This window comes from Liolophura sinensis, chromosome 9, assembly GCF_032854445.1.
Source record: "Liolophura sinensis isolate JHLJ2023 chromosome 9, CUHK_Ljap_v2, whole genome shotgun sequence".
NCBI lineage: Eukaryota > Metazoa > Mollusca > Polyplacophora > Chitonida > Chitonidae > Liolophura > Liolophura sinensis.
In genome coordinates, this window is record NC_088303.1 from 13,781,553 (window position 1) to 13,794,005 (window position 12,453).

The 12,453-nt window shown below is 37.9% G+C and overlaps 1 protein-coding gene across 1 annotated transcript; it reads left to right on the forward strand.

Annotated features, from left to right (window-relative positions):
- The first annotated feature begins 1 nt into the window (after window position 1).
- Window positions 2-12,453, forward strand: LOC135475204 (sphingomyelin phosphodiesterase 5-like). Its single transcript, XM_064755012.1, has 9 exons — window positions 2-45; window positions 2,050-2,212; window positions 2,587-4,062; window positions 4,965-5,043; window positions 6,180-6,338; window positions 7,341-7,430; window positions 8,059-8,122; window positions 8,704-8,854; window positions 9,547-12,453. Exons 2-9 carry the CDS (start codon window positions 2,111-2,113, stop codon window positions 9,634-9,636), a joined length of 2,211 nt encoding a protein of 736 aa, XP_064611082.1. The 5' UTR covers window positions 2-45; window positions 2,050-2,110; the 3' UTR covers window positions 9,637-12,453.

Below are 12,453 nucleotides of genomic sequence, written 5' to 3' on the forward strand. Positions count from 1 at the left end.
AGAAGAAGATTTTGGGATTCCTGTTATGGTTCTGCAATTTGACAGGTGATAAAGACTGGGCTTGGGTAAATTGACCCGAAATTATGGGCTTTAGATAGGTGCGGCAAAGGTTTGTTTATCTGTTTGGGGTGCACAGCAAGATGTAGCACCCTACAGACTGTGTTGGCAGCAATTCTAAGACAGAGAAAATTTGTGTTTATGTTGGTAATCGAGACGGATTTTCATTCATTTATTTGTGCCAGTGCAGTTAGGGTTAGGGCTATGTAAACAAAGTAGCTGGCCAAGGGCGTGTGAGACAGGCTCTCTTATTGCTGTTTTGTTACCAGAGGTTTCGCTTTTCTTCACACACTTATATTCTGCCGCACGCACATCCAGGTTCATTTGCTAATCAGTCATGTGAACAAGGTAAACATAGATACTGAAATTGAAGGCTTAATTTCCTGCCAGAGATGAATGGTAATACTTGCATGGATAAAAATGTGTTATATGCTCATACATACATTATGTATTATAGAGCACATTGCTCATATTTTGATTTTTTGCAAGTTGCCACATGACTTGCATTGAAACTTCAGCAGCTTGGTCATTATTAATCACTGTGATGCATTTATAGTGTTGTCTAAATAAGTATGTTTGTAGCTGGTAGCACACTGCAAGGGGAAAGTTTACCATGTAATGATAAAACATAGATTTTGGCATGCCTACTGTATGTTGAAGAAGAGTAGCTATCAACTCAACATACTTTTATCGGAGAAACAAAGGAAACAATTTTAAAGAATCGTAATTTTTGTTATGTTTTGCTGCAGTGAAGAGCAGGAAGGGCCTTAATTCAGTTTGGACATGTTGTCTTGAAGAAGTGCCTGAGTGGGTTTTTGCCAATGCATTATCTCAGCTGCATCATGTTTAGTTTAGCTTAGAGAAATTCATTACAATTAAAAAGGTATCTTCAGGTATAGTTACCCTTGCAGTTGTATTTCTTAGGATGTGATGTGTGGAATGGGTGCCTAACATGAATATTATAAGTACATGAAGACCCCAAAGCCATATTGTTGCTGAGTTGATTGTTTCTGTACCTTGATCAACCTGTGTAATTGTATAGCTGAGGGTTAGTGTCAGCAAGAAAGGAAAAAAATTAAGAATTTTGTGAATAAAAGTAAAAGTTACTGAAAATCAGATATTTTTCTTTTCTATGATGAAAATTAGTATTAAACCTAACCAACACATGCTTTGAAACCAGATATTTCTTTATTGCTAGAGTTTCAACCAACAATGTGCGGTGAGAAAACTAGGGTTTGATGTAGTCATAGCATTTGGGTAACCTTTTGATTTGCAGAGCTGTTAGTTTCACCATCTTGATGTGTGAAATGAAAAAAAAAAAAAAAAGCAAAAAAATTTTATCACCAGGGATCCCAAACTTCTGATGGCTAGACTGTTTTGACAGGTTCAAAAGTCCCTGAAAACTTGTTTTCACTCTTTATCACTAATATCAAATTACCGGTTCCCTGCATGCTTTCACCTTGTAGCAAATTTTACAGAAAGAAACAAGTAGTTGGTCCTACTTGTATGTCTAACTTGGGTTGATCAAACTGTAACTGGCTTGGATCACTGGGGCATCTGTAGTTGGGACTAATATAACAGCTATATTAGGTATTAAGTTTAATGAAATATATATGAAACAATAATGGCGAATAACCTCACATGATTGGATAGGCTAGGCTAGGCCGGCAATATTGGTGTTTCTATAAAATTGTAAGCACCCTAGGCCATTTACTTATGTAAAGATGGTGAAGAACTGATTGTTCTTTACACTTCCTTGTTAATGTTTACTGCAGTCTTTGATGGTGGGTTATGAAGAATATTATCTGATTGCACAGGGTACATGTTATCTGTTTACACCCAGCTGCCTGGTGAGTGGTAATAGTCCTGTGTTTTATTCCAGAAATCACTAATTTGTAGGCTCTCAAATAGATCTTTATTTTCAAACTGTTCTCTAATATTCACAAATTTTTGATCTGATTCCAAAAAAAATTCTATCTGACTTTATTTCAGTAACCAAACCCTTGTGCAAAACAAGAGTGCTTAAGAGATGTAATCAAGGCTCTAGAAATGGATGGCACATGTACATATATCACTGAAGGGGAAGCAGAGCTTTGACACCTCCCATATACGGCAACATAGATATAAGTGGGATTTAGTACAAGGCCTTACAAAGGTACACTCATACACATGTTAATGATTTATGTTATCCACTAATTTAGCACGTTAAAAGCCTACCCTTGGCGGGGACATATGTTTTGCTAATGGATCAGTAGATTGTTCTCATAAATTGTATATTAAATGTAAACCTGTTTCAGTTATCATAACAAGGATTGACACACATAGGCTTACTGTTAATTGCTTTTATGTTCACTCACTATACAGGTACTATTAAGTACTGTAAGCGGAGAGGTTTGCGCAGGGTTCAAATCTAAGTCAGGTCATTGTTTTGTCTCGGATATATAGTCTTCTAGTTACTGATGTGATAAATGAATTATTTTGAAATGTGTGGTGAAGCATGTTTATGGTAGTATTATCTTGATGTTCCAGTGCTGTGGCGGATCCAGTTGGTTGACGGCGATGCCACTTCACCAGCGTCCGTACTGCTCCGCCTGTGGCTTCATCATCTGCCTCATCGCCTGGGCTCTCATCTTTCCATTCTACTGGTCACTAAATGCTCTCTTTTCCTGCTTCTTCCGGACAACGAAGGAGGTGTCGACGGCCACTGAGGACTCCTTCTGCCACCGACCTCTCCTGACCCTCTGCATTCTACTCCTGGTCATCCTCTGCCTTGTCACACTCCCATTGGCTGTTGTTGGCGTGTTGCTATGGTTACCGTGTCAGAGTTGCCGCCATTCATACATCTTCTCCCACGACCCTGGCATCGACATTCGTCAGCTGCACACAGATGACATGCTCCAAGAGCCGTTTGTCGTGGCATCAGCCAATGTCTGCCTTCTTCCTGAGGCCATTGCAAGGTTACACAACTTGGCTGATACCAACAAAAGGGCGAGTAAGATAGGCAATATTTTGTCACAGACAAACAGCGATTTGTTTCGAGATGAAAGCGTGTTTGAGCTGAAAGATTCAGGGAATTCCTCTGATCTGGAGAGGCCTACGAATGGGGTGCTTTACCCTTGCTTTCAGAATGTTCAAACCGGGAAACAGCAAGGGGAAGTGTTTCCTCTGCTGGTGAACAAAGCCGCAGGAACCCCCCAACATACCCAGGCTACGGAGGGACTGGGGGCAGCTGCTGCAGACATCCTGAATGGGATATCTTCCCACGATGAAGCTATGAGGATGAAAGATGGAGCGAGACCTCACAAAGAAGAAGACCATCTGACTGTGAGGTCACATCCACGAGAACTTTATCAGCCACAGAGGGCAGATCACAGCCGCAAATCCTCCTCCCAGTCTACGGAGGGGGTGCCGGCGGCGAGTCTGATGTACAGAGATATAAACATTAGCATTCAGCCGTCACGTCACTCTGTGGCAGCTGACAGCCTTCAGGTGCACTCTCCTGATGACAGTCACCCAGGCAAGGACCATCGGGAGAGAAGCCACAGTCAGAGCCGGAGCAGAACCAGTTCTAACCGGCTGTCGGCTAGTGCCAGCGGGGAGTCTGGCATTGGCTCTAGCTCATCCAATCATAGACGCTGCTCAACCAACCGAAGTGCACGCAACAGTTCAAGTGCGTCTAGTTCATTTTTCTCTCATGAAGACATTTTCTGTCATTTCATCTCTGATACATTCCCGCCAGATTTAGACTTTTTGTGCCTTCAAGAGGTATTTGACCAACGAGCTGGAACTAATTTAATTCAAAAGCTTCATCACCAATTCCCCTTCATCATCTATGATGTAGGTAACTATGGCATAAAGTGTCGTCAGCAAAAGATTCACCTTTCATTGGTAAATAGTGGACTACTTTTTGCGAGCAGATTCCCCATTGAAGATGCTGTGTTTCGTCAGTTTACAAATTGTACGAAACAGGATTACCTAAGTGCTAAAGGATTACTTATGGTCAAGGTAACTTCTTGGTATCAACATTTTTGACTGATTAAATATTTCTTTACAAATCTTTGACAGAGATATCATAATATTGCAGTAATGTTTAGCTGATGTTTCACGTGTGATCAGTGCTTAGTCTGAACATGACACTGATGAATCCCATTCTTCTGATTACGCATGACTTATTTTAAAAAAATATGTATCAAATTTTGGCATGATGAACATGTGATGAGATCTCATCGCCTGCAAGCTTACCCTGATTCAGTATCCTTGATATGGAATTGAATGTTAACCATATGAATAAATGGATCAAGCTTCTTGTGTTGATATTTATTGAAAAATTGCTAGTATCATTATCCAAGATAATCCCAGAAGTGAATAGCAAGTATAAAGTATAACTTGATATGACTGATACACATTGATACTGATACACTAGCTCATGGCCTGGCTATCATTTACATATCGATACTTGGAGTCCTACTTCATACTTACAGGTGGCGTTATAATTATTATTATTGTCATTATAATAACGATAATAATTATGTGAACTGGAATACAGGGCAGATACTGTTTTTTGTTCCTAAGGGGATCTTTAGGAGGTTGGAATGGTTAACTTTGGTCCCCTTTTGCCTAAAAAGGACACTTTTTGTCAATATTTGAATGGACAGCATCAGGATATCTACCTACATGTAGCTTAGACCCTGTGTTCAGGAAATTTGTTTACTGGAAAGATTCATGCTTTTCTTTGGATATTCATTTGCATGATAAAGTTTTTCAAAGACTTTCTGTACCCACTGCCATTTTTCTGTATAGCTTTATAGTGGACCAGCTGAACACAAAATACTGCCTTGTTGTCTGCTGTGTGGAATTTACAAAAACATCCATGTACAAGTTTTTTATTCAGTGTTTGCTGCTTTCAGGTGCGGCTGAGGCAGCGTCAGTCTAGAAGTGGGGGAATTGTGGCATTCATCTCTAATGTACACTTACAAGAGGGAAGAGGTTTGTACATTGTGCCTATTTGTGAAATTATGCATTAAAAAACTTCACATGCACTTGTGGACAGGGCCTCTGTGGGCGAGGTGGTTAATGTGCCAGCGCAGCGCTATGACCTAGGAGCCTCTCACCAATGTAGTCGCTATGAGTTCAAGTCCAGCTTATGCTGGCTTACTCTCCGGCCCTACGTGGGAAGAGTTGTCAGCAACCTGCGAATGTTTTCCCTGGGCTCTGCCAGATTTCCTCCCACTACATTGTTGGCTGCCATTGAATTGTGAAATATTCTTGAGTACGGCATAAAACACCAATAAAATAAATTTATAACTTGTTGTGGAAGTAGAAGAATTCTTTGTATCATTTTAATCCATTATGTCATGGTTATTAACAGCCTGAATATGTCTTTATCACAACGGCAGCCAGCATTATGGTGGAAGGAAACTGTTATCATCAGTGATCTAATATACTTCTGACAAAGTCTATTTTTTTGTAGAACCTTGGTTACCTGACATTACCTGACACGCAGACAATCTAGTAGAGGAACTGTTTCAAACAAATTCCAAATGCACCACTGAACAGTTATTGGATCAAAACAGTGTCAGTAGATTATAATTGGTTTATTACTTTCCGCTTCCACTTTCTTTTTATGTTAGTGGACATGAAGACATATTAAGGCAAGTCTGAACAAGTTATTATAAGAATTGCATACTAATAATGTGCATGTTTAAAGGCAAACACTTGATATTCTGTTAACAAAGATTTACAGTGTGCTGTATGAAGTATGTCCATGTAGTTTAATGTATTTGTGATAGCTTCTTCAATTAAGTCCATTCGCCTGTGAATGACCTAGTTGGGTCACAGTTTCTAATCCTGGTAGGTGTGATGGTCCAATCAGCTTGCCTGGTCTCAGAGACACATAATCATGACTGCTGTCACATGTGTGAAAAATTTTTGAGTATTTGCGTGAAGAAAGAGTCAAGTTTATCAGTTGCTACTACGTCTAAAATTTACAATGTATTAAGGAAGTGTGGCGTGATACTGTTTGTTCCAAGCACAAATCACTTATTATCTCCCTTTGTAACATGCCGTTCTTGTTTACAAGATGATTGCTTTTCCTACAAATGAGTCCTCTGCTCTTGTTCCAGAATGTTCTGCTCTACATAAAACACAACTAAACCATATTCAGGACTGGCTGGCAGAGTTCAGACAACAAAATGGACCTCTGAATGAGGCGAGCTCCACAGGTGACCGTGTGGCCTTTGACATCCTCTGTGGAGATTTCAACTTTGATAACGAATCATCAGGTATTAACTTGGACTAATTGTAGCCGTGGAAGTATAGGTATCCGTAACCATGTTTACATATAGGTATCTATAACCATGTTTACATATAGGTATCTATAACCATGTTTACATATAGGTATCTATAACTATGTTTACATATAGGTATCCATAACTATGCTTACATATACATGTAGGTATCCATAACCATGTTTACATATAGGTATCTATAACCATGTTTACATATAGGTATCTATAACTATGTTTACATATAGGTATCCATAACTATGCTTACATATACATGTAGGTATCCATAACCATGTTTACATATAGGTATCTATAACCGTGTTTACATATAGGTATCTATAACTATGTTTACATATAGGTATCCATAACTATGCTTACATATACATGTAAATATCCATAACCATGTTTACATAAGATATCAAGGGTATCAGTGTCTTAAAGCATCTGTTTCGGAGTCACACCCCAGGTAGGATCATACCAGAGACTTCAAAAATGGTACTTGTTGCCGCCTTGTTTGGTGCTCAGCACTCAGAGGTTAGAGTAAAGAAACAGCACTGGTTTGTCCATTGTTAGTTTAATGTGACTGCTTGGGGTGCAATGCCTGGTGTCTACTGTGCATATGATACTTCAGTGGTGGCAGCAGTTTGACAGTATGGACTCAGCCTGCCACAAGAAGACACATTATTTTTATATGAACAAACACCTTATGACTTGTCGTCGTCATATGACTGAAATATTTGAAGTACAACGTAAAAGCAAAGCATACATACTTGGATTTAGTTGGCATAACTATGTCTTCCAGCCTCTTCCTAGTTGTATTCTGTAGTCATAAAGTTTTTTAAAACAGATTGATCTCCCTCTGGGTGATAACACCTTAACTGGACAGCTTTGCTCAATCTCACATCTCACTGGGGAATAGCATACAGTCATCCCCTTTTCCTTGATATTCCTCACTTTTTCCATGTGTTGTAAAGTTTTGTATTTTGATGATGATAACAGCTGATGAAGAATGCTGGAGCCACTCTCTAATGAGCCATTATCAGGACCCTGGACGGATATGTCAGGGCAAGGACAAACCCTGGACTGTTGGTGAGTTTGTGCTGCATTCATGAGTTAGTATGGAGAGTTTGTGCAACTCTCATGAGTGAGTCTGTAGAGTTTGTGCTACATTCATGAGTTAGTATGGAGAGTTTGTGCTACATTCATGAGTGAGTATGGATAGTTTAAGCTCCATTCATGAGTTAGTGTGGAGAGTTTTTGCTACACTCATGAGCTAGTATGGATAGTTTAAGCTCCATTCATGAGTTAGTGTGGAGAGTTTGTGCCACACTCATGAGTAAGTCTAGAGAATGTATGCTCCACACATGAGAAAATCTGTAGAGATTGTGCTACACTCATGAGTGAGTCTGGTGAGGTCTTATAGCAACCTGTGGATGGTCATAGGTTTTCACTGGGCTCTACAGGTTTCCTCCCACCATAATGCTGGCAGGCGTATAATTGAAATATTCTTGAGTACGACATGAAATACCAATAAAATAAATAAATAAACAATTTGTCTATTGAAACAGATGACCAGGGGAAATGACCCTTGAGGTACCAGGCCCATCATTTGATAGGAAAGTCATACTATCTGCATTAAAAACAAGCAACTGTTCCTTGTTTGTTTATTTTCTTGCATGTACTTGCTAACATGTGCTAACCACATCATTTTATACAGGAACAGAGTTAACACAGCAGAGAATACATGATCCAGAGGTCAATGCTCCAAAGGGTCTGAGGGAGTAAGTAGAATTTATAAATGCTAAATTTCTTTGGTAATTTGAATCAATATTTTGTAAATGGTGGTTCACAAAAACCTTGATTAATTCATTTTCATTTTTATAGAGGTGAAGAAACATGAACAGAGTGCATGCTTAGTCCAATAACATGAAATTCGTAGGTTTTATTCTATCTACCTGTCAGATTGTTTTTGCATTTAAATATGGCTGATTATCTTCATTCAAGTAAACATTGAAGTTGATTGTGCCAGTAGTTTCACATGTAAGCGGAGGACAAAATATATCTGTTGGAATGTTGAATTCTTAGCACTTACCTGTATTTTAGTCGTTATGCTTGTGCCACAATGAGTAATCATATAAAAACAAGTATAACAACTTCAAATTTTAGATTTATAGTTATCTTATTGTATTGTAAGAAATCACGGACATCCTGTGTTTGTTATGTAAAACTTCGCTCCAAGCAAATGGTTAAGGCAGAAAATTGGCCATTTCTTTCCATCCATACGCATAAAATAAGATTCTGTTTTTGGGGAAGAGATTTGTGAAGTATACCTTTCTACTGTGCTTTTAATTTCATGTTTCAGTGTTCTTACGGCGGGAACAAAACGTGGCGAGTATGTTGAGAGTGTCATCATGAATGATGAGACTGGGGCACCTCCTTCAGAAATGCCAACCAATGGAAAAAGACGAACTGACTTGATCCTCTATAACCTTGAGACCACTCAGACGAACTTGGTAAGTCTTTTTCTTGTACTGATTATTTATTTTTTCTGATTTTTAACGATACACTCAGGAGTTTTTCACTAATAGGATGGTGATCAGTTTTTTGAGTGCATGGTATAAACCCTGACCCTTGTTATGTTTTGGATGAACTGACCCATGTGTGACATGTATGACCAGATGTTTTAGTCCAGATTGAGGTAACACTTGTCCTTCAGAACAGTTGAGGGTGTGGGTTTCACTCTGGGCTCTGCCCAGTTCCCTCTCCACATAATGCTGCCTGTTGTCGTATAAGTTAATTATTCTAGAGTACAGCATAAAACACCAATCAGATAAAATAAATAAATCCTTCAGAACTGCCATAGTTTTCAGCATGGGTGTACTTTTCTCTGGAAGGTCCTCAGGCATGCATCTACTTTTCTCATCGATGCTTTATGACTGGTGAAAATCTGGACATTCTTGTGAGACCCTACTTCCAGGGAATGATTCATTGTCATATTAGTAGGGATGGGCTAGAGCTTAGAACCATTAAGATGAAAGACTACAAAGGGAGAACAAACCAGTGTTAATCATCATCAAATGGTGAAAATTGGTGAAACATTTTTTTATATAAATATTAAATTTTAAAATACCCTATACAATTTATTGTTTGTGGGGATTTATATATGAAAATGTAGGTCAACATTTTCATCCTTTCTATATTTCAGAATGTAGAAGAGTACCATTTTGTCACTCAGCTAGCGTCTCTCACAGATCATTTAGCCTTGGCCATGAAATACCATGTCTCCAGCCGATGACAGACTGACATAGGCACCATCTAAGAGCATGCTATTGGCTAGGCAGCTGTATGTAAACTCTTACACATAGCTGTTTGGAACACAGAGATTTTCTCACAGCCTGGCTAGTTGTACAACTGTTTGGAACACAGAGATCTGTTTGGGCTTTTTTTTCCTTTTTTTATGAGATCCCTGATAGAAATTGAGATCCTGGAGAGAATTTTCAGTTTTAGAAAAATACAACTATTGTATTCTGAGGTAGTTTTGAGGGTTTCTAAACCAGATATTTTCACACTTATGAATACCTGTCAAACTTTTCTACACAACTTTTTGAGATGTACCTTTAAAACCCTGCCTGGCCTACCAGTCTATTATAGCCTTAAGCCAAATATCATGACATGATTCTATGTACTTGAAATAATGTTCTTGCTGAAGATTTTTTCTTTTTTTTTTCGAATACGGATATTGAATTTTTATTTAACATGGTATTGAAGAATGGTGCCTGATTATAATTAATATTTTGTACCTGATTTGGATAATTCTGATATTTTCTACCCTACATTTTGAATATAGGATTGGTGTAAGTCTATGTAACTCCCTTTGCTCAGCCAACTAATATCCAAACCCTGGCTAACTCTTAAAAACTTCAAAACTAGGAATGTCTTGTTTTTTTTACACTTTGTGAACATATAAATAGCTCTATTTTGTTTTTCTATTGATAGCAAAGGATACATGTACTTGAGTATATGTAAATATTGCTATTATTTTAATATGGTTGCCATGGTTATTTGTTACTGTTTTCCAGAGATGAATTTATATATAGTGTATAGTGCGAGAAGATATTCTCTATAGAATATCATTGTTTGGGAAAGTTAACATTTTTAATATTGTTTTGGAAAGATAAGATTTGACATTGTTCATGATGAATGTGTTTTTTTGTGATAGTATATAGAAGCTTTTTACCCAGTTCTTAATGTGATTTGGATTGTAATATAGATGTTTATGGTCTGTTTCTTACTAGTGATAGTGTTTCTTGATGAGTGTTATGACATGTGTATATAGATATTAATCCAGAAAAATGTACCCAGTGTGATACAATGTTAACACTGCAGATCCTGGGTTTGTATCTGCTAAAGTTGATGACCGACCTTAATGTGTACCTTGAAGCAAGAATTCTAAATTAATGTCCTAAAAAATCAAAATGTTTGCTTACCTAATTCTTCAAACTTTTCATCCACCACTGCAATCAATATTTTGAACAATTCTCAGAGAACTGTGGGGTGTAGAGAAAAAATTTCCGTCTTTTAATGACTCAAACTAATCAGTTTCGGTGTAAGTTTTATGAAAATTATATGCATAAATTCCACTGAAAATAGTGTATTAGTGGTTGAAAAGGTTGATGATAAACAGTCTGTTCTCCTGTAAAGGATTATGTTACACTAGTAGTTAAATGTGGTAAGGATTTTCAAAGAATGTCTAAATCTTACCAAATAAACAAAGTTACAATGTTTTTTTAGAGCAGTAATATAAGTTTAGATGTAACAATGTAGTTTACATAATGCAGGCTCGTAGATATTACAGAGATTTGCACAAGACAACAGACATGACAAAGACAAAATGGCACGTCTTCCTTGATTCTGATTGATTCATCCACCGTATATGGCCACTTAGAAGTCATTTGTGAAGCTTGACTATTTTTTTTCTCAGAAAAACTTATTTTTATTGGCATCAAAAGTAGCATTTTAAGGCCTACATTTACTTCTGCAAGTGCATTTTTACATAGTAAACTTTAGGTAAAATATAGTAATTCAGGTTTGTAGATATGTCAGTGATGTACACAAGACACTGGATCAAGCAGTAATAAAATAGCTTATACAGCTGCTAGCTAAAATGTTCACATAATTCAGGATTGTAGATATCACAGTGTTGTGCACAAGACAACCTAACGGATCAAACGATAATAAAATAGCTTCCGGGTATATATAGCTGCAGCAGTGTTGTTCTCATAATGTACTTTCATGCATGTTTAAATGTTGTGCAAGAGACAGAAAAAGACAAAATGTGTTATTCATGTAATGCAGTTTTGTAGATATTTAAATGTTTCTGACAAAAACAACATTAAGCAATGATGAAATTGCTGTATCAATGTTAAAGCAATTCAGGGTTGTAGATATCTCATTGTCAAGAGATCAAGTTCTGTGACAGGGTTGTTCACACAGTGTACCTGTATGTTCATAAGATACCTCAATGCTGTGCACAAGAAAAGTGAGCAACCAATGGCAAGGTGGTGTAGGTTATGACTCTGTGACATTCACATAGTGCACATTTGTACGTATTCCAGTGCTGTGCACAAGAAAAGTGAGCAACCAATGGCAAGGTGGTATGGTTATGACTCTGTGACATTCACATAGTGCACATTTGTAGGTATTCCAGTGTTGTGCACAAGAAAAGTGAGCAACCAATGGCAAGGTGGTATGGTTATGACTCTGTGACAGTCACATAGTGCACATTTGTAGGTATTCCAGTGTTGCGCACAAGAAAAGTGAGCAACCAATGGCAAGGTGGTGTAGGTTATGACTCTGTGACAGTCACATAGTGCACATTTGTAGGTATTCCAGTGTTGTGCACAAGAAAAGTGAGCAACCAATGACAAGGTGGTGTAGGTTATGACTCTGTGACATTCACATAGTGCACGTTTGTAGGTATTCCAGTGCTGTGCACAAGAAAAGTGAGCAACCAATGACAAGGTGGTGTAGGTTATGACTCTGTGACATTCACATAGTGCACATTTGTAGGTATTCCAGTGTTGTGCACAAGAAAAGTGAGCAACCAATGGCA

Bases quoted from the DNA above. Each gene is read 5' to 3' on its own strand.
- LOC135475204 (XM_064755012.1), top strand. From the start codon at position 2,111: ATGGCACATGTACATATATCACTGAAGGGGAAGCAGAGCTTTGACACC. The intron at 7,431-8,058 runs GTGAGTTTGTGC...CATTTTATACAG, and splicing joins GGACAAACCCTGGACTGTTG to GAACAGAGTTAACACAGCAG. The intron at 8,123-8,703 runs GTAAGTAGAATT...TTCATGTTTCAG, and splicing joins GCTCCAAAGGGTCTGAGGGA to TGTTCTTACGGCGGGAACAA.